This window comes from Panthera onca, chromosome F1 (assembly GCF_046562875.1).
Source record: "Panthera onca isolate mPanOnc1 chromosome F1, mPanOnc1 haplotype 2, whole genome shotgun sequence".
Taxonomy (NCBI): Eukaryota; Metazoa; Chordata; class Mammalia; order Carnivora; family Felidae; genus Panthera; species Panthera onca.
In genome coordinates, this window is record NC_138355.1 from 27,110,969 (window position 1) to 27,133,213 (window position 22,245).

Genomic DNA, 22,245 nt, shown 5'->3' on the forward strand with positions numbered 1-22,245 from the left:
AAGATTTTTTTTTAAGTCAACAAAGGGTATAAGCTTTAGCTTTAATACTCAAATTTTCCAAAGGTTTAACATGCTAGTCTTAAAAGGAAAGAGAGTACCATCCAGGGTTATTCCCAAGTTCAAGGACAAAGATGGGTAACTCTGGAGGGCAATAAGTAAATTTGTTTTATCATTCCAGGACATGACAGAAGAAATTCAACAATGAGCAGATTCTGTGGGCATCAACTTCCCATCCAATGACTTCAGCTCTTGGTCTCCATATCCTTAAGGAATATTTATCATCATGCGCTACTCTGCCAGGGACAGGAGACTTAAAGTTGCCTATGTTAGCGTATCTTGTTACCAGTGAGCTCAGCCTGGTTGGCTCCTGAAGTTTTGATTTTAACTTGATGTTATTTCCTCCTGGAAGTTTCTCTGGCTCCACAAGTTAGGGATAGATGCCCCTCCTACATATTCCCGTGATACCCGCTACTTCTCACAAGCCCTTACCTGCTGTATTATAACTTCCTTACTGTCTACCTTCCTCCTGGATTGTGAACTTTATGAGGGCAGGGGGCTCCGGGTTTTCTCTGCTGCAATCCCCAAACCTATCAGAGTGGTCCACCCATGTTAAGGAAAGTATGCCAGCAATATTTGTGGAATGAATGAATGAATGAGTAAAGAACAAGGAGTGCTGGGCGGGGGTGGGGGCGGTGAAGGCATTATTTTGCTCATTCTCCTTTGAATCATTTACATATCTCTTCAAACACACTATTTTAACTCTAAAACCATAGTAAATTTTCAAAGCTCTGTTCTATCTTTTTCAGAGCAGTGCAAAACTATCCACTATTCTATCCACAGAAACATTCAAGTTGACGTTGAACACCCCCTTCTCGTGTTGACAAGAAAGGAAAAGAATAACCATCCGCATGTAACAGTGAAGATCCTCTCCTTTCCTCCCTCAGACCAAGAGTTCATCATCTTTATTAACTCTTCTATGTCATTTACTCTTATGAAGGCCCTTCTCCTTCACAGGGTGAACCTGTTGTTGCCCAAGCTAATTAGAAACAATGAGATGGGCGGGGCAGGGGGTGGTAAGGAAAGAAATGTGGGTTCTGGAGCAGCAGGACAGGGCTTGTGTCCTGGGTCCACTACCAGGAGACCCTTGGTCAAGTTGAGGAAGATAAAACCTACTTCACAGCACTCTGGGGGAGTAATACATAGGAAGGCACAAGTCACAATGGTATATGATAAATGCTTGATAGATGCTAATTGAAAACTTAAGTCTCCTCTTCTTTTTTTTTTTTATGCCCAGACGAAGTAAAATGGAAAACTACAGCCAAGACCTCTACTTACCCTTCTCCTTTTCTCAAAGTTTATCAGCCCACCCTGAAAGAAATTAAATTAAAAAAATAGTGACAAACCAAGCTACTTTGAAACACAGCCCTACATTGTCCCATGTCTCATTAAAATATATCACAGGGATAATAAAGTCACAATTATTAACGACACTACAATTTTAGCTCCTATGTAGGAAGAGAATCAGCATTTGCTTCAAGAAAAACATTCTTTTAATTATAATAGGACAGGATAGGCAGACAGCCTTCTTATAAAATGTCTGATACTGGGATGCCTGAGTGGCTGAGCTTCTGACTCTTGATTTAGGATCAGGTCATGATCCCAGGGTCATGGGATCAAGCCCCACATCCAGTTAAATGCTGAGCGTGGAGCCTGCTTAAAATTTTCTCTCTCTCTCTGCCCCTCTCCCCTGCCCACACATGTACTCTCTCTCTCTCAATATATATATATATATATATATATATATATATATATATATATACACACACACATATGTAATATAAATTAAAAAGAGAAAGTCTGAAATGAGCTAAAGTAGTAATGATAAGGAAGTTACAATTCAGAATCCAAATATATTTGTAGAGCCAGTAAGGGCAAAAGCTTGAGTACATGTTCCATTACGCTTTATTTCTTGACCCAAAGCAACAAAAACAGACGGTCATTGACTCATACTGGAAACCAAATTGTCAATGGTTTATCAAAAGGGAAGTCCTTTCTACACAGCCTCACAAAAAACTTAAGTTTCAATTCTTCATCCTGCGGCTCCTGTTCTCAGTAGGCTGAATTTAACTTCGAGATCACTGGTCACTCCCCCAAAATTCCCCAATGCGAATGAGTGTTTCCTGAGATAAGCCGAGGCAGAGGACGGGAAGAGATAGAGCTCAGGAAATGCAAAATGAATGCACATGCCCACAACAGCACAAGGAACTCAGAAGTAGGTTTGTGCAAAACAACTGCCCCGCCTGCTAATTCTGATGGAGTGAAAGCAGGCTCATCTCATGAGATAACCAGGGAGGGGAGGTAAACTTAGATACACGAGCAATCCTTAAATCTCATTTCAAATGTCAAATTTCTTCTCCACTTAGTATTTTATTACAGCTACTAACAAGTGGCTTAAATTTCACTTCTCTTCCCACTGAAAGAGAGAGAGAGAGAGAGAGAGAGAGAGCGAGCATGCATGCACGCATGCAGGAGACAGTACCAGAGTGCCTCGGGGCATCTGACTGCCTCCCTACCCCACCAAGTAGAATATAAAGACAGATCACCCTTCAGGCCCACGTGCCAAAGTCCTACTCAACATAAGGTCTTTCTCACACCCGCTCCTTCATGAGGCCTTGCTGTCACCCCCGCGTGTGGAACTGACGGTGGCCTGCTTTCTTCTCTCACTGCATTTCTGTTGGAAATCTTACTACTTCCACAGTCACTGCCTGCTTTGATGTAGAGCTCGCACTGAACTGTGGGCCACTTACTCTTCTTTGTATTCCTCGTGGTACTGAACACAGTGCCAGATACATAATAGGCCCTCAACAGACACCAATTAAGTGAATTTCTCTCTTGGGTATTCCGAGTCACCAGGTGCACACGACTCACCTCAATGTAGTCCTGAAGAGCAGTGTCAAGCATGGTGAGGTCGGTCAGGAAGGTGCCCAGGTAGGGCACAGTTCCCTGCATCACACCCTGAAGAGCAAGCACACCAAAATGGTCTTTGTCGTGACTGAAAAGTTGAAGGGTTTCAACAGCCTCCGCGTGGAAGTGAATGAGCCTATTGTTGGCCAAATGGGCCAAGTGACCGTTCATAGATGAAAGCAGCAGTCTCTGAATGGCCAGGTGGGCTTTGACAACATCTGGAGAAAAGTTACAGTCCATTCAAGACCTGACTTGGGGCCATTAGGGCTAACCTCCGTGAATGAAGTTTTTAAAACTTCTAAAAAAGACAGGCATTCTATCACCCAATCTCTAACTTTCAAAGTTATGAAAACAAGCCTTACAGCCAGGAGATCATACAAGTACGTTCGAGGGTGTTCACGGAAGGATTCATATTGTGTGCACGCTGTTCAAGGGATGCCTTTTCTCTTTAAGAGTGTGTGGATACTCCTGGTGGTTTGGAATGGCCTCACCATCGGTAGGAGTGGAACGCCATACACTGAAGGAGACTGGATGCCACAAGACGGTGGAGTGTCACTATTAAAATGATCTCTTGGGCTAGACTTTGTGGCTCACTTCCAAAGTACAGAGGTGGCACAGGGAAAAATAATAACTTCAAAGTGGAAAATCTGGCAAAATACTACTTTAACCAAGTGACTAAGGCGAACATCACCGACGACACCACACGTCACACACTCCTTGATAGGATGTGATGAGAATGGCACTTTACTTCTGTGATAGTCCTCGCCCAAACCCATAACCTCAGCATATTCACTAGAAAACAGCACAGACACACTCTTACCGTGGGCCATCCTAAGGATAACAAGACAGTATTCCCTAAGACTGTCAAGGTCACGAGAAACTATCACAGAGCAGAGCAGACTGGGGAGACAGGACCGCTAAACGCGGTGTGGTTCCCTGGCCAGGCTCCCGGAGCAGAAAGAGCATACCAATGCAAAAGTGGTGAAGCCCGAACAGAGTCTGGATTTTAGTTCACAGTAGCATGCAGGTGTTAGTGCCTTAGTGTCGACAGATGTGCCACAGCGAGAGAGGGTGTTAACAATCGGGGAAATGGAGTGAGGGCTTCACAGAAACTCTATGCATTCTCTGGAACTTTTCTGTAAACTCCATAATAAAAAGTTCACTTAAAAAAAAATTGTCCCTTGGAAATGAAGGTAGAATCACTGTGACGGCAGGTGTACACAGTATTGATGTCACCAAATTTCCTTTGATATCATGTCAATTCTCCCTAAAGCCACTGAGGCACTAACCATTCTGGAGAGAAAATAAAAAGGGGCTTGCATGGACGCCTTCTCCTCACATCATTCAGGCACATATGGAAGTTCTGAAAGAAAACAATGTCTCAGCCAGGGCAAGACCAGGCTGCTCCATGTGAGGCTGGCTAGGAGATCATACAAGTATGTTCGAGAGTGTTCACAGAAGGATAAAACTCTAAGTAGGAGTTCTTGGCCAGAACTTCCGGCAGAGGTTCACCTTGAGGACTCATTCTCAGAGGCAGTTTTGTCCTTCCCTGTTATGAGCACAAGGTCTCAGCCTGAACTAAAATAATTTTTTTAATAGCTATTTTTAACTTATCTTTGGACAACCAAAAAAAAGTCTGAAACGCTGTGAAATGTTTTACCGGCTTTATGTTACAGAAGAGTCCTATCATTCAAACTCAACGTTTCTGATTTATGTCCAACCTTCCAAAGAGGAGAAAGGTTGTCAGTCTTTCATCTCCTCTCTCTGGTTTTCCCCCTTCCATGCTAAAAGAAGAGTTTTTAAAATAAGGCTAAAGATGGTAACTATCTCTCAGTCTTAAGGAGGAAGGTATGGTACTCCTTTCAGTACTGAAAAACTAGGGGAAAAAAAGGTCTGGTTAGTCCTTGGGATTAGTATGGAAAGTGGAAAATGGAGAGGGTTTCGAACAAACGAAAAGATCTGCCAGTGTGTGGACCAAGTCCTCCTGGGAGCAGACACTTTCCTCAGCACCCACGTCCTGGGTCACCGTGTGTCCAAAGTTGACTAGAGCAGGCATTCCTGTTGGGGAACTGAAGCCCAGGAGGTCTCAAGGCCAAGGTAGCAGCAGCTTCCAAGGGCAGAAGTGGATGGAGGAAGCCAGCAAGAGGGAAGGGAGCCTACCCGCGGCAGACTCTGCCTTACCTCTAGAAGAACAAACGCTCCAGAGAACGCTCAGATTTGTGACTCTCAGTGTTTATTTGCCACTGGGTCACATGGGAGCGGGAGTGACAATGTCTCTGCTACAGACCTCCCAGGGTTGCTGAGAGGTTAGAGACCATTCTTGAAAGCAGGGGCATCCTGTAGACGGGGTGCCAGGAAGGAGCCCCACCGCCCACATAGGGCTGCCTTCTGATGGACCCTCGGGGAAGACTGGGGGCCATACGTACCATGTCCTTCTGGAGCTGAAGCCTCCTCTGAGTCCGCTTCTGGTTTTCTTTCACACTGCTGTCCAGGTTTGCAAATTTTGAGGTTCCTTCCTACGACACAGAAGCACACACAGAGGAGAGTGATGGAGAAGGCCACTAGGAAGAAACACAGGGGCCTCTAGCTTCCGGTACAGAACCTCTGCACAGCCACCCGGTGCCACACAAAATGAAGAGGCCTCCAGCAGGCTCTGGGCTGAATTTATAGAAATGTTTGGCTGGCTTGTTGCAAGTGGTCTAATTGCAGTAAGGTCTTCTGGCCTCCGATTATCCTGTGTTCCCCCTGCTTTGTAAGAAGAACCCTGATTTCGGGGATAACATCAATGGTCAATAGAAGGCAGGCAATTCCCAAACGGGAGACAATTTTTACATATCCTGAATTTCACTCAGAGTAATCACATGTCCTGGAAATGAAGATCGCTTCCTCAGTACATTTTGTGATTTCTTGATCTGGGCCTGAAATACATGTGCCAGCATTCTGTGAAAGAAAAGGGATGATTTCTGTGGTATTTCTTAGCTAAAGGAAACTTTTGTACCGGAAGTTTTCTGAGGAAGTCCAGTATCATGGTGTGGCACTAACCTATGAAAGCCAGACCTTCACACATTTTTCCCCCCATTTTTCTCGGCCAATCCATCCTCGCAAGTTGCTCCTCAGGTTTGGAACTCTTACAAGTCAATCCTTCCTCCTGGCGCCTGAGGACGGACGGCTACCCTTTCTCTCCTCCTGTCTGTTGTTACAACAAACTCTTCCACAATAGTGACTAAACTCCAGTTTGCTGACTGAACACAGTGTTTTGGTTTTGTGGTTTCAAGGTCTTGTTAAGTTCTCATTTTCCAGGAACTGTATGAATGGGGGGCAAATTTCACAATTCAGTTGGGTATAAGCTCTACAGTAGCTTTTCCTCGGTCAGTCTTCCTGGGGTTTATAATATCACCACAGCATGTGACCTTTCCCTGCCACATGCTGCAAAAGCATCTTTTGCAGTGACTTGGCCTCTCCGATGTCAGCGAGGCACCAATGGCCTCTATCATTCACCTGCCTTAACCTGGGTCCAGAACCTGCAGTGACTCATGATCTATTGCAATTCTCCCTATGACAAATAATAATGAGGAGCGGTATCATTTAACGAACTCCTACTTAAGAGTTTTATCCTGGGGAATGAATGAAAGCGGCCTAAAATGTGCCATTTCCCATGCTAGGTGGTGATGAGTGAGCCCTCCCGTCTTCTGAAGAATTTGCTTGGAGTGAGAAATCATTTCTGTCTGACTTGAAGGTAAGTGTCCCTTTCCTGTGTGAGTCCCTCTGGTTCCCTTCCAGTTTGTCAATTGTGTGCAGAAATTATTGAAGATATATCTAAAACTCTTAAGAAGGATTTCTGACAGGTTAAAAGGCTCCTGAGAGCCACAGAATAGCAGAGAGAAGGGAAGAGCGCTCAGGACAGGCTTGCTCATTTCATGACCTCGCGTTTCTCGACAGTGAGATTCCACTCCCGGCTGGGTAACTCAAGAGACCAACTGGTGCCAGCTCTCCCAGATGAGGCGCCAATTGAACACCTACACTTGCACCTCAAACGGTGTCAGTTTTCTCCTTCTTTGCCCCAAATCCTTCGCTCCGCAGCTCTTACACCACCAATCCCTTGAAACTCCCTGGAACTTTTCACAGGTTTGCTGATGGCCTCACTCTGGCTCCTTAGGCTCCTCTGCCGGCCATGCTCAGGCTCTTAGTGCCTCTTCGTTCTGCCAAAGTCACCTTCTTGTTTTGCACTACATTCATGTCTTTGGAAATGTTACCCTTAATGACTGCCCACGTTGGGATGAATTCCAGATCTCTCTTTCTTTCTCCATCAACCTCCTTCTTCCTTCTTACATTCCCTCCCTCTCTGTTTGGTATCTGTCCTCCTCCACCTCTCTCTCTTTCCCCTTCCCCTCCCTCTCCAGTGAAAATTTCTCACCTGAGTCCCACCTTCTCTCTACCTCTATCTTTGACAGAGATCGGCTGCCCTCAGCCATCCTGTTCCCGGGCCTCAGAGGGGTCTCTTCTACCAGGCTGTTCCACAGGCACTGGATTCTTCTCAATCAGTATTGCTTACGTGGTAGCCCAGAAATTAATGGTAACTACCTGAAAGGGCCTTCCCAGTCCTAACAGCCGCTGCTCCAACCCTGACTTCAGTATGTTTTGGAACTTCACTACATATCCATCTCTACCACAGCCAAATTCCTAGGCCTTTCTCGTGGTTGTTTATATCAGTTCAACCAGGGAGAGTTCTCACCAAGATTCCCAAGATCCAGGATGATTTGGTGGCATTCTGCTTTCCTACTGCTTTAAAATTCACGGACTCTACAATTTATCTGCTCAGAGTTATTGAAGTTCCAGAAATCATAAGGTGATAACAGGTTTAAGGTAATTTTTGAGGGGTGCCTGGGTGACTCAGTCAATTAAGCATCCGACTCTTGATTTCGGCTCAGGTCATGATCTCACGGTTCATGAGTTCAAGCCCCGCATCGAGCCACACATCGGGCTCTGTGCTGACAGTGCAGGGCCTGCTTGGGATTCTCTCTCCCCCGCCCCCCCCCCCCCGCCTCTTCCCTATTCACACTCTCTCTCTTAAAATAAATAAATAAACTTAAAAAAAAAGATAACCTTTGAGAAAAATAAAAACACTTTTTCCAACAATTACAATGAAAACCTTAGCTTTTTGCTAATTATTATGATACCTCAGCCATAACAGCACAGAGGTGGACCATGACGTCCACCCAGAAGCAGAAGAGAAGACAGGTCTTTAAGACTAAGATTACCCAACTGTAAATCATATTAGAAACAGAGGCCAGCAGTTTTTCTCAGTGGTTCTTTTGAGAACCCAAGTACCTTGATTTCATTTTTTTTAACAACTGTGTTGAGAATTAACACTCAAATTATAGACTTCATATGAAGAATGATCAACAAAGGTGACTGGAAAAGGACCTACGTACACATATGGCCTGGCCAGAACATTACACTATCATTAATGATAATGCACAGACCACATGAATTCATAGCCAAGTTTTTCATTTCCTTGGGATCTGAGCCATGTATAAGAAATTTAACTAAGAGCACTAGGGTAAAGTTCTACATTTAAGAAAGTTTACAGGACCTTTAATGTCTACACATAGCTTTGCTTCTAAGGTTTCAGCCAGAAGACTGCCACTAGGCAATCAGCTGCACAGCGTTCAATTTATCTACATTGGAAGGATGACTCAGAGCTATTGGGATTTGAATATGTGGCTCCAGTTAGTCTAGCTGTGTATTACTGACAGGGAGACCACTAAGCCATCTCCTTCCAGCCAGATGAGTTTCCATCTAAAGTCTGCAAATCCAGGGGGATGTGAAGCAGGGAGTAACACGATCTCAGCAAGCACTGTTTAGTGTGCAGTTAATCAGGTAGGCCAAATCCAGAGTCAGCATCAGCAGAAACTGCCTTGCTCATATCACCTACTCCAAGAAGGGCTAAGAGTGGGCGGGTTCTTAAAGTCATGTGACTCATAAGGCCCACCAACTCATGCAGGTGAATGTAGTTTCTGAACACTTGCGGCATGCCAGTCACTGTGTTAGGCATTAGGGATGTAACAGTGAAAAAACAAACCCAGTCCCTGCCTGCAAGAGGCTTTCAGACTGGCAGGGAGACAGTCTGAGTACCCAGCAGAGTCCACAGTGAGACCTGAAGGAGGAGTAGCACTTAGAAGGACAACAGTCTAACAGACGCCCTTATAGGAATGACTAATGTTAACAGTCATCAACTGGATGCCTCTTCTCAGCAACCCCACCTCCGCTAGACTTGCATCCCTACTCCACGTGTCTGCTCTAAGCTTGCACGTGTAGCACGTACTTCATTCGCGTTCATTTGTTAGGCATACTTTGGCTTCATATTGTGCACAGAGCATGCCAAATACTAAAAACACATTTGCATAGTGCTTTCAAATATTTTCTCTTAGTGAATCTTCAGAAACAATTCTATGATGTCAGTGGACTAAATACTCTTATTGTCTCCAATTTACAGAAAAAGAGACCAAGGACAAGGATCATATCCTCTAATCGCCCAGTTCACAGCTTCCCCCTATGGTAATGCATGTTATACGATTTTATAATTGTCTACTTCTCTGCCTCCACCATGAGACTGTAATCTCTTTAAGATCAGAGACTGCCTTCAATGTGATGCCTAGTATATAATGAATGTTCAGTTAACAGTTGTTCAATGACTAATTTATCTTCTCTGTGAAGTTTTCTCTGATCTACCCTATCCCCTACTCCTAAGTGGTAGGAATTTACAATTTTACGGCTAAGTGATAAAAACACAGGTTTTAGAGTCTCACTAGGCAGGGTTCACATTCTAGATCCACCACCTACCAGGTGTGTGATTTAAGAGGTATTATTTACCTCTCTGAGTCTTGGCTATCTGCAAAACAAGGATGATACAATCTACTGTAGATTTTTATCCACAGTAAATTTCTAGAAAGGCTGTGAAGATAGGATCTGGCCTATGTTCCCTTCTGATGATCCTTCACAACCTGTTATTTGTACCTTTACCTGACTGTTCTTGTTCAGTGCCAACATCCACCACCCAGAGGATGAATTCTTGAAAACAGGGTCTGTGTTGGTCACCTTCATATTCCTAGAGGCTGCTCCAATGTTTTATGAATATTGGACACTCAACAAATGTCTGGAGAAATAAAATAAACCAAGCTACACTTTTATCTGCCTGTAGTTCAGAAGTCAGCACTCACTTGGCGTTCAATAAATACTGCTGACAGACTGTGCAATTTAGTCCAGATAAAGGATGTGGAATTGCAGGCTTGGTCTCTGTCATTCTAGAAGATGTTTTGCTGAGAAGGGATACTCCAGGGCCTCTCACCCACCTATCTGCAGAGCAGCTCGAATAGATACACACTGGAGGACAAGTTTCACAATCTGGTTGTGTAACCGGGAAGCCAAGGACTGGACTTTCAGTTTTCTCAGCCCCAAGCTCCTTAGATTGGGCACCAAAAAAACCCACAAAATTTCTGCCTTCTAGTCCCTTCAGGCTTTCTCCTGGGACTGTAGGAATGTAAGGAGCCCTCAAGCCACTCCCGCCTTGAAGGGATTCCAGAGCTGGAGACAATGTGACCCAGCACTTCCACCTAGAGACCCACCTTCATTAGGAGTTCCCGGCTGGTCAAATGGTTATTATGGTCAGAGAAGATATCTGAAAGCTCTTCAAACATCAGCATCCGGTCCCTGTGAGAGGGGTTAAGAAAATATTCACAAATAAAGAGTCAGTGAAAGTCCCACACCTTGGGCCCTGCTGCTCTCAGTTACCTATGGCTCCAGAGGGATCACACTGATCTCAGGATCAGTGAGGGATGTGAGCGCAGATGAAGCCAATGGCTTTGTTCATGCAGGGTGTTTTTTTTTTTTTTAAGGTAGACATGGTCACCTATGTGAAGAAACGGATTTTTCTAACCATGTACATTATAATCATAAAAAAAGATCGTTAAATTGGGGTATCAAGTTGTTCCACTGGGACATGTTCTTAAAAAAAAAAGTCTCGGGCACCTGGGTGGCTCAGTCAGTTAAGTATCTGGCTCTTGATTTCAGCTCAGGTCATGATTTCAAGGTTGGTGAGCTCGAGCCCCGCACTGTACTCTGTGCTGACAGCACCGAGCCTGCTTGGGATTCTCTGCCTCCAATTCTCTCTCCTTTCAAAATAAATAAATAAACTTAAAAAACAATTTTTTAAAAAAATTTTGTCTCAGAATACACACAGAGCCCCGCAGGACCTGAGAAATCATGTTGGCCAAGGTCAGGGACTTGTCCACGTTGCCATTGCTAAGTGTTGAGACTAAATTTCCCGAATCACAGCCTGGTGCTCTCATCTCAGAGTCATAACAGATGGAAGCAGAACAGGCTGTGGTCAGGGGAGTGGGTTCAAATCCCCGCTCTGCCACTCACTCCCCAAGTGATTGTGGGCAATTCGCTTAACTTGCTTAGGCTTCCACTTTCTTACCTATACACTGAAAATTCTAGGAATCCCTCTGAAAGACTGCTGTGAAGTCAGCAGGATCACATATGCAAAGTGTCTACTCTGCCTCTGCCAGTCTACTACATGTCCACGGGCCTCATGCTTTACTCTGCACCCCTCCAGGGTTAGTAAGTGGAGGGCTCTAAAGGCAAAGAATTAACGGGGCAATATCACTCTATATGTAGCATTTCATTATCATGAGAAAGCCACCATTAACTTATTTGTTTTACAATGAGTGTAATATCACTGTTATAATAAAGAAAACCAGTAAAGCTATTTACATTTTGGAAAAAATAATTAAGAACTTAATTACATGTGGGCCTACATAAACAGAAATAAACAGACATCTTTTCTGTCCACTGAAAGTTATTAGCATAAAGGATTATAGGGAAAGTGATAACCAAATAAGGTATCTTAACCCTGTCCCTTGAATTTAGCAATGAAAAACATGGAAAGCTGGTATGAAAGTGTCTTCTCTAGAAACTGTGACACTACTGTAGCATCCCCACTAAAACATGAACCAACCAAGAAACAAACCAGACACCCACCCAACCAAGCCAGAATGTGGCTTTGAGGTTTGTTTTGTGGTGAAATAGTTTACAAAGCCAACTGAAAGAATGAACCTTCTCATATGGTAACCAAGAGATTAAGCTCCAGCTCCACTAACTTTTTTACTTGTGTTTTAGCCTCAAATTTGCTGTGCAGGAACTTTTGGCTAAGTGACTTTCCACAGCGTGCTATTTATCAACTACCAAAGAAAGATAGGATCACCTTTCACTGCAATCACAGAAGACTGCAACCAGGCACAGGTGGTATTTTAGCACCTGACCGTCCCTCTGGTTTTGTGTTTGACACCACAGGAAGGGAACGGTGATGAGGGCAAGGAGAGGGCTCTGGGGCTATTGAACATGAGGACTCTGCATGCATCTGATTTTCCCATTGTATTTTACGAACGCCTGTCATCTAATGACTTTATAATGCCCATATCTTTCATAAGATTTATATGCAAAGGAAAACCAATTAACTAATCTTTCACCTACAGAGTCAGCTTGACTAATCAAAGTAATGAAGAAGAGAAAGAACCAAGAAATAAGTGGTAATCAAAAACATTGCATTGGACTTTGAAAAGCCTATCTGCCAGGTTTTCTTCTGGTAGATAACAGTATTATAAACAGAGAAGGAGCTCTGGAGTCTCCAAGTGGCTGTGGCTTCTACGGCTCTGAACCAGGCATTACAACCACCCACTTCAATTTTTTCTGCTGGCTCATCAAAGATTTATTTCATAAGTAATTTGACTTCCCCCAAGTAGACTCTCCTCTGACTGAGAATATGAGCCCACTGGTAAGCACTCATTTTTCAGCAAAAATTTATGAAATTCTGGTTTACCTATCTGGGTTTCTTGCAAGTTTGGATAGTGTCAGTCCCTTAGGGCTTAATCAGCTCTGAGTGAACTCATGAAACCGAGTACCTAGACTTTCCACTCTTAAGCACCAAACCCACCAATTCCACAGGGGCAGGCCTGCCTGGGAAGCCAGCTGGCCCCTCTCTTGGCTGCAACCGACCATACTACATACAGTATAGACTGTAAACAGTTTACACATTCTTTCCTGATATGCCTTCCTTCTTGATTAGTTCAAACCTAGGTAGACCTGTTGAATGTAATTGGCCTCGTTTGTAGCCATGACATATTCCCCAGCTTCTAAAGCTGTGTGGATAGGGAACCGGAGCTGCCTCCTCCTTCACCTTTCCCTCCTTTGCAAAAAGTTCTCTGGTCTCCAGGGGAAGCTCTGGAAATAGGGGAATGAAGATGGCGAAACAATAAGGACATTATATCGTTCATTGTCCCAAAGGTTACACCAAGAAATATGAAGAAAAACAATATAAAACATGGCCAGTTAATAATGTTAGTCAGGTCCCTAGGCAGGAACATTTAGGGATTTTTAATATCACTAAGATAGCGTTTAACTCGGGGCGCCTGGGTGGCTCAGTCGGTTAAGCGTCCGACTTCGGCTCAGGTCATGATCTCGCGGTCCGTGAGTTCGAGCCCCGCGTCAGGCTCTGTGCTGACAGCTCAGAGCCTGGAGCCTGTTTCAGATTCTGTGTATCCCTCTCTCTCTGACCCTCCCCTGTTCATGCTGTCTCTCCCTGTCTCAAAAATAAACAAACGTTAAAAAAAATTAAAAACAAAAAACAAAAAAGATAGCGTTTAACATGCTGAAACAGAAGTTAAGCAATTAGATTCTTGCTAAACAGCAAGAGCTAGCGTCCTATCTACACACATGCTCCCTCACATCTTGGAACAGCTTAGGGCTTTGGAGCGTGGCTGAGAAATAACCAGAAGGAATGGCCGCACTGCTGTAACTTCATCACTCCACACCCTTCCCCCTCAGACTCTAGATGACAAGCACATCCTTCAAATCATCCCAAAGCCAATACTCTTGATGTTGGTGCACTTCGCAGATGAGTCTGACTTCTCTGCCTAAAAACTCATTAATGTTTATGTGTCAAGTGCACCCTGCCTGGGACACACAGAGGCTTTCAAATACGTTTCTCTAGTTACAGAATATGGGCTTTGAAGGCAAGGACCCATACCATTTACACAGTGACTAAGTCACCCCAGCCAAAGAAAGCAGAGTGGACACTTGGGAACTTACTTTGGGACGACGGCCCAGGTCTTTTTTAACCTATAGATGGAATTGGACTGCAGTGCCGAAATGATGGCCCTCAAGGAAGAAAAATTCTTCAGGATTCTACATTCCTGTATGGAGGGTGATTAAAACATAAAAGGCATTTTAAATATCAATAATACTGCGAGTTGGTGGTTTCCTGTTTTAGAGGTATCACAGCTGCTATGAATTCTTACCACTAAATAGGCAGCTGTATAAATACTCAACATCAAAAAGCAGCTCCTTACTCCCACCCCAGTCACCGAAACACTTTATAGGTTTTGGCACTGTATGCTTGTTTTTCTCCCTTTAATATATTTTTTGCGTTGTTGTTATAGTTTTATGGTTTCCAGCTTTCCTCGTAAAAACACGAACGGAGGTGAGTCTGCAAGGCTATGCTAGGGAAAGCAAACTTTCTTCTGCTGAAAGCACACAGATGCCCTAAAAACACACATGAAAGGTCACTATATCCTTTAGACCCACAGTGTGAGCCGGGCAGCGGCCACCGGGAGGTCAGATGGTATCGAACATCTCATGACCAACCCTTGCCCAGAGAGGTGTATATAACTTGGCAATAAACATTCACCACAAGTTGAACTTTGGCTTTCATGCTCTTAGCCAAAAGGGAATATTTTTATACACACGCATTTCGTTTCAAATTGGCCTGTGCCACAGTCATAAACATTCAGAAACACCTTGGTACTTCGCTGTTTCCAAAATAAGCCAGAGCTTTTAAAATGAAATCCATTTTGGCAGCATTTTAGAACAAAATCAAGGAGGACAGGAAATAGTCTGGATGTCATTTTCTGGGTAAAGAGAAAGGCTCTCTGATCCTGAAACTTAAGCTACCGCACGGAGTGGATAGCCTCGGCAGCCAGTGACCCTGGAGTCAAAATCCTGCAGCATGAATGGCGGGGACAGCAAAACAGTGAGGGAGGGAGAGAGTCCCATTCTTGGCACCATGGGGAGAGTGGATTATGTCTTATGTCAAAGGAGATGTTTCATATGCAGGCATTTGGGAGTGTAGTCTATCCACTGTTTACAATTGAGTACACCGTGTGGGCACGGGGTTGGCTTTGTGCAGAACATCTGAAGCAAGAAATTCCAAAATGGTTGGGCAGAACTGCACATTGCTTAGAAGGTCAATTCATGAAGTAATGCTAATCCCGAATAGGAAGGAAAACAGCATTCTCTAACTTAGCTTGTCAAAATCCGGCTACTTAAAACTATGCCCAACAAACAAACCTCCAAACATTATTTCCTTAGAGTATAGGCCAAAGTATTTTACAAAAGTCATGCCCACTCTTTTTAAATGTCTCAATGCCTTCCCCTTATTTGAAAAGAAAGAAAGAGAAAGAGAAAGAAAGAAAGAGAGAGAGAGAGAGAGAGAGAGAGAGCGCACTCTGAATTACAGTCAGTCTGGAAACCCAAACCCATGAGAGCATGGTTCAACAAAGGTTCAGAATCCAAAAGTCATGCTCCAAAAATCAAGAAACTTGCAATAAATAAAGGAACTCAGGCACAGATATTTCATGCAAATTGTAATAAACATATGGAACACATTATTCAGAAAGAGGCTTAAGCTAAGGGTTTTAAAGGAGTACAAAAGACATTTGGCCCCGTTTCTAGAAAGGGAGGTATCTTCCAGGAGACGTGGTGCAAAAGTAAAAAGAAAACACAGCAGCAAGGCCAGCCCAAGAAAATATAATCGCATCAGGTCACAAATATTTTCTGTGTGTAAAATTATTATCGTTTTTTCAAATATCCTCTCGATAGAAACTGAGTATGATTAATGCAAGAAAAGTAAAATAAATCTTGGCAGGAAACCACCTATGAGTTTCATTATTTTATTAAATTACTCCACACAATTTCAAGGGACACAACGTGCTCAATATTAGGAAACTACACCACCAAGAACAAAGACCCCTGGCTTTTAAATATGTGCTATGGGATTTGGAATATACCTCAAATTGTTCAACTTGCATTTCTTATTAACACATATGTGCACAATTTATATTTAATTTGGACCAAAAGTCATTGTTTGAGCCACACTGTCATACACACAGATGCTATATTCTTGCTATAGACTTTCTAAGTAGTTGAATGGATTAAAAGATATGGCATTTATGGCCAAAACAAAAATATTTTCTTCTCATTCTGAGAAGGCAGAAATTCCATGCTTTATTCCACTCTATCAGAAATTCTTTTTATAGCTCTTGAGAAATTAGCTCAATTCAGAATAGGAGAAATCTAAGTTGTAAGACACTGTTCTCTTACTTTTTTCATATACTAAAAAGTCTGTGGTAATCGAGCACCTAAAAATTCAAAATAAGGCAAATCCTCTAGCACAATTATGGCCCTGCTCTTTGATCAAAGACAACAAAGAGAATGTAAAATACAAAGAGAGAGAGAGAGAGAGTGTGTGGGTGTGAAAATGTAAGCATTATGCCCTAAACAGGAGGGCTTAATGAAAAAAGTATATTAGGATAGAAAGCAAAATGGGTTTTGGTCGAGGGTTGACTCACATAACCCAGAACATGGACTAATAAGATATTTACATAATAATTATTTTTCAAAGTTGTTGTTAATTACATAGCTTTTGCTGATGTAATTTCTTCTGTCTAGGAAAAAAAAATCTAACTCAATCTTCAAATACCAAAAATTCTATCTAGTATTAAAGCTAAGTCCAAAAGTCATCCTATCCATGAAGCCCTCCTCAATCCCCCCAGAAGTGGTTTCTCCCTCCTCCACCACTGCAGCTTATCTCGGAGGGCCCCGCTCCTCTTCTGCCTCAGCTGAGATCATCCCAGTATATCTCAGAGTATCTTGGCTTCCTTGTGTGACTACAGGCTCCTGTAAGATTACATTAATTGTGCCTATCCTCACAATGTCCCCAAATTACATAATCTTGTAGCTTATGTGCATTTAGGAGCGCATGAAATGTCTGGTGACCAACTGACTGAATACTGTTCACGTTTCCACAGTCGTGAAGATACTGATCAGCGAAGGTCATGCAGTATGTAAGCAGCTGACCCAGAGCCCAGACTGACACTCAGCAGAATGTAATTCAGACCTAGGAATAAACTCTGCCCTTCTACCTTCAGATAGAAGGTCCTCAGAAAAGCCCCAGATGAATGTGAAATCTGGGCACCTCAGTCCTTCAGGAAAGAGATTCAGGATTCTGAGAAGGTACTGGCTCTTCAAGTCTGCAGAAGACATAATGTTTCCGGGTGCTGGAAGGGTGCCTAGGTAGGTCATCATTCTGCGGTGAAGAGTAGTCAGTTTGGCACTTAGACCATCAGGTTGTATTTACTGAACACGGGGCAGAACTGACACTCAGTTGGTGACTATAAGGGGAAAAGCAGGCATATGTCACCCTAGAGATGCAGCAGTGTGCAGGCCCATGAGCTGAAAGAAGTGAGCAAGGGACCGATTTTCTATAAAGAGGAAAAGTAGGAGCACCTGGGTGGCTTAGTGGGTTAAGTGTCCGGCTTCGGCTCAGGTCATGATCTCACGGTTCGTGGGTTCGAGCCCCGCATAGGAGCCTGCTTCAGATTCTGCGTCTCCTCTCTCTCTGCCCCTCCCCCTCCCCGCACGCTGCCTCTCAAAAATAAATAAATATTTTAAAAATTTTAAAAAAATAAAGAGGAAAAATAAGCTCCTATTTAAGAAAGACCATTTTTTCTTACTTTGGAAGAAGAATAACAGCAACAAAAACCTGGGGGGTCCTCACATATGTTGTTTGATTGCCTTTCAGCCAAATGGATAGACCCATTTAAACGGAGAGAAGGAATCGTCTCCAGTATCTACTAAATACAAAGAATATTTTTAAAAAGATAATTACATGAGCAATGTTAATCCACTTCTCGATGACTTTGGCTCTCTGTTGAGTTTTCAGTTCTCTGCCCCCCAGGATGGTGCTGACAACACATTTGGTGAGGGTGTTAAACTGAGAGATGGTGGCACGGATGGTAGGAGCCAAATGTTTGTTTTCCTTCTTATCCCTCTGAGACCAAATGCAGCCCAGGCAGTGGTGAGGCACTACTTTCTTGAATAGTTGCTAGAACAGAAGAGAAGCTGAGTTTAAGGACAACACAGACATTTCATATGGGAAAGCACATAGTCTGGGTCATCTGTGAATTGGTATTTTGTAAATGGACAAATAACCCTTTTCTACTTGACTTGCCTCGTGGTGTCTATTTCAATGGACAAAAGTAAATAATTAATATGTTAACTGGTCAGAAAAGCCCACATGTTCTTTCTCAATCTGCTCGACTGAACAAACAGAACACAACGGCCAAAAGAAAATTCAAGGGACCGACAACATTTTGACTTTCCTATCTTGAAGGATAGGTAAAAATCTATACTACTAATCAAAAAAAAGTGGTCGAGGTGGTTTTGAGCTCAAAATCATATACACGGTACATTCTAGGCGCTCACGATCGTGAACTGTGTATAACGCATAGGGATGCCCAGTGACCACCGGACAAGTGATCCAAAGTACAGTGCATGCGATGCTGTCATCAATGTCACTATTTCACGTGATGTTTTAAATAAAGAAAGTAAGCATATAGAAGGAAAAACTATCCAACGTCACACAGTAAAATAAAGACAGAGGAACATAAAGCCTGGTTTCCAGGCCTTTGCCTAAAAGTCACAACCAATGAAGTTTCCGGTCTTTCTTTTACGCTATCAACCGTGGAACAAAAACAAAGCCAAATTAGTCAACTAAACGGGATTCTCACCTGTAGGGCAATTCAAGGCAAGACACGTAAGGGTTTATATAAAAGAGAGAACACAGGGATTTACTTTACGTAGACTATCTGATTTGCTTCTGATACTTTATTTGCATGCTCACTAGATGGAAACTCTGTCACTTTATTTGCTGCTTTCTTCAAAGTAGTAAGTGTACAAGAGTTTAAACCGTCACGATAATTTATAATAGTCTATTTACCAGCTGACACTGAGCTAGGACATGTGACTGATGACATCAAATATGTACGGCTAACAAACTTCGGGAAAGTACAGGAGACACACATGGAAATGAACTGCCAGATACAGTCACATTTGGATTCAGTGAACTTATTTTATCCTAATTTATACTTTGACCGCTTCACAATCCTCCAAATAAACAGTTCAGATCTTGAAATATTTATGAGTCTAGAGGGAGAGAATACCCATGGAACAGGACAGATTTTGTTTCCTGAGAGTTAGAATTCTTACTTCCATGTATCGAGTGCCAAGTAAAAAGCACCTTCACCCGGCTTTGCAAGAAGAGCTTAAGCCTGAATTATTCAGATGATTGATTCAAGTCCCATCTTCACTCCGCATTTACAGGCAGAGCCTCTCCTGGGGATTCGAAAAGACTTAAATCACATTACCCCACTGCCCTCCCCAGCCCACCAGTACCGTCACTCCCCACATTTTAAGTAGCAGCACGTCGGAAGCACAAAGAGAAGACCTACGGCGTCCATGTAGGTCAGCTGCTCTGCCACAAGGTCTTCTGGGAAGCACGTGAATTCTGCAGGCCCTCCACCTTCCGGTTCCTCTTCCTCGTCCAGGCTGAAGAAGATGGTGTTGGGAAACCCATCTGTTCACAGATGGAAAAAAAAAGTCAGTCACCTGGTGCCACTATTTATGACCTTGTTAGTAGAGTCAAACTGAACTTCTTTCATTGAGAAAGAAGAGGGCTAATCCTTCGGAAAACCCACAGGGAGAAAATAGTAAGCACAATTAATCTGAGTGAAATGGAGGTCTTCTTAATCTGTTCTTAGATTCTTTATTAAGTTCAGAGGCCTCAAGTTACCCCTTTGTTAAACCACTGATAGCTAGGCCAGGGACACAGCCAGGTCAAGGAAAGTCTAGAGAAGCAAAGTTGGGCTCCATTCTGGGGGTTTCCCTCATCTTGGCTCCCTCATACCTTCTGCTCAGCTTAAGGACCAATCAAACTGCTTCTTAAGCCCCAACTATGCAATTCTTAATCACTGGCCATTTATAACCAGAAGCCTGGAAGGAGTGGGCATGAAAGCAGGCCAGGCATCAGGTAGGAGAATGGGACATATGGTGTCAGAAATGCTGATGAAATCCTCAGAATTCTAAGAAAGTCCTTAGAATTCTCAAGATGTTTGGAGCAACTTTCAGCTTCCACCTAAAGTTATGTATGAAGCAGAAGAACCTGAAACTAAATTCACCTGAGCTTTATTTTGGATAAGATTATCAATTAGTAAATTACACAGAGCATAGACTGAAGAAGTGAGGGGGTGTGGAAATCACTATAATAACTACTTGGATCCCAAATCAGAAGCTGAAGGACTCAGCACATGGGATCAGAACTCCAGACTCCATTTTGAAAGAGTGTGGAACTGGATGAAGTTTCATTTGAACCCCAGCCCCCACTCCCCAGAACCTGTCCTAGGTTGTTTTCCAACCTCATCCCCCACACCTCCACCCCTTCACACTCCTTGCTCTCCTGTTAAATCTGTTCTCAACAAAACAAAAACAAAAACAAAAAAAGCTAGTTGCATTCAGTTCTATGTTAGCAGAAATTTAAATCAGTGCGTTACTACTCCCCCAGAATGTTTACATTTTAAGCTTTTTCTCTTTTCCTTTGTAGAATAAGACTTTTATGCATCTCGGATCAAGTTGAGATGGCCTTTCCTTAGTTTTCCAGAAGAGAGGGGTGCTGAGAGTGGACCCCACATCACTCCCCCTGTCACAGTACCACATGAGTATTTGATGACTCTGCTGAGAGGTATGTGATTTAAGGATGGACTCCTCCCCCTGGAGCTGAAAGGACTCATGTGAATGGGGCTGGGTTAGAAGTAGGAGGGGATCCATGCCTGCCTCCAAAGGCTGGAACACAAACAGGCATGAGCTTTAAAAAAAAAAAAAAAAAAAGCAAAACCTAAAACCCTATGATTTCACCACTCTGCCTCCACAAAACTCTGGTACTCTCCAATTCAGCAAAGGAATAAAACATTTGAAATCGCAAAGGTTCAGAATGGGCCTCTCATCCCTTTTGCTAGCTACTCTATAAATCTATCCCAATCACTCTGCCGTGCAGAGGCTGACCCACGCCAGCCCAAGAGGATGTGTGGTAAGGTCAGACCCCCTCATTCATTCAACAAACACTCACGGCAACCTCTATGTGCCTTGGATGTTGCTGTGTGAGAAGATTACGTAGTCCTTTCTCTCTGGGGCCTAGGCCATGCCTTCACTGTTTCCGCTTTTGACTCTCTTCCAGAGGTAAGTAAGTAAAAACTTGAAGCAAAATTTTACTTTTAAAAAACAATGTAGGAAAACTTTTGCTTTTGCCAGCATGAAATTGGGCAAAATAAGCCCATGAGAACCAAGCTCCTAAAACTCCCTTTCCGTGATGACTGCTGTGCTTAATAACCAGAGAGTTTGGAGCTTTCTTGATTAAAATTTTCCAAACTCCAAAAAAATTCATTTTCGAGCATTGCATAAAAGCCTTTCCAAAGTCAGGCAGCCTCCCTCTCCCCTGCCTCAGCCTGCCAGTCTCCCTCTCCCCTGCCTCAGCCTGCCAAATGAGTTCTGCCTTCCAGTCCTGGGTCAGAAACAATGAACGACTGGTCCCACCGGTTCCCCAATTAGGCCCGGAGCCAGGGGCAGCCCCAGTGGGGAGAGAGCTGGCCTCTAACATAGCATTTTCCACTCTGGCTCAAAGACAGGCAGGGAGGCCTGAAGGGAGTTGAGGTCCGGCAGCTGGAGGAGTGCCCCTGGTATTCAAACATTCCCGGCAGATGAAGTCATCTTAGATACGGGTACTTGGCAGTCAGCTTCTAATGATGCGATTGTACCGCCCCCCTGCCGGCACCCACCGCTCTGATCCCCCTACATAAAACATTCAACAGGTACCGTTTGGAATTTAAGGTTATTTTCTTTGGCACTCAGGCAGCTTCCCTTATCGGTGATGAGGAACCGTTTCCTTTCCCTCACTGAGGAAATCGGGCGTCACTTCAGGGAAATGCCTGTCAAAAGCTCCAAGTGGGTCAGCCGCCATGGCAACCATCACCCGGCAGGCCAGTGGGGGGATAAATCGTCACACTGAAAGCCTGTCCTAACCTCTTTCCGACTTTCTTCAAAGCCTGATATTTCCAA

General features: G+C 43.5%; 1 protein-coding gene across 3 annotated transcripts in view; it reads right to left on the bottom strand.

The window, feature by feature from the left end:
• Positions 1 to 22,245, bottom strand: part of RGL1 (ral guanine nucleotide dissociation stimulator like 1) — a 256,632-nt gene that overhangs the window by 24,102 nt on the left and 210,285 nt on the right. For all 3 annotated transcript variants that reach the window (XM_060643730.3, XM_060643729.3, XM_060643728.3), the window contains 7 exons: positions 19,590 to 19,714; positions 17,969 to 18,184; positions 14,113 to 14,216; positions 10,590 to 10,674; positions 5,391 to 5,480; positions 2,929 to 3,015; positions 1,336 to 1,368 (listed from right to left, as the gene is read on the bottom strand). In XM_060643730.3, coding sequence (XP_060499713.1) covers positions 1,336 to 1,368; positions 2,929 to 3,015; positions 5,391 to 5,480; positions 10,590 to 10,674; positions 14,113 to 14,216; positions 17,969 to 18,184; positions 19,590 to 19,714 — 740 coding nt within the window. The remainder of the gene's footprint in view (positions 1 to 1,335; positions 1,369 to 2,928; positions 3,016 to 5,390; positions 5,481 to 10,589; positions 10,675 to 14,112; positions 14,217 to 17,968; positions 18,185 to 19,589; positions 19,715 to 22,245) is intronic.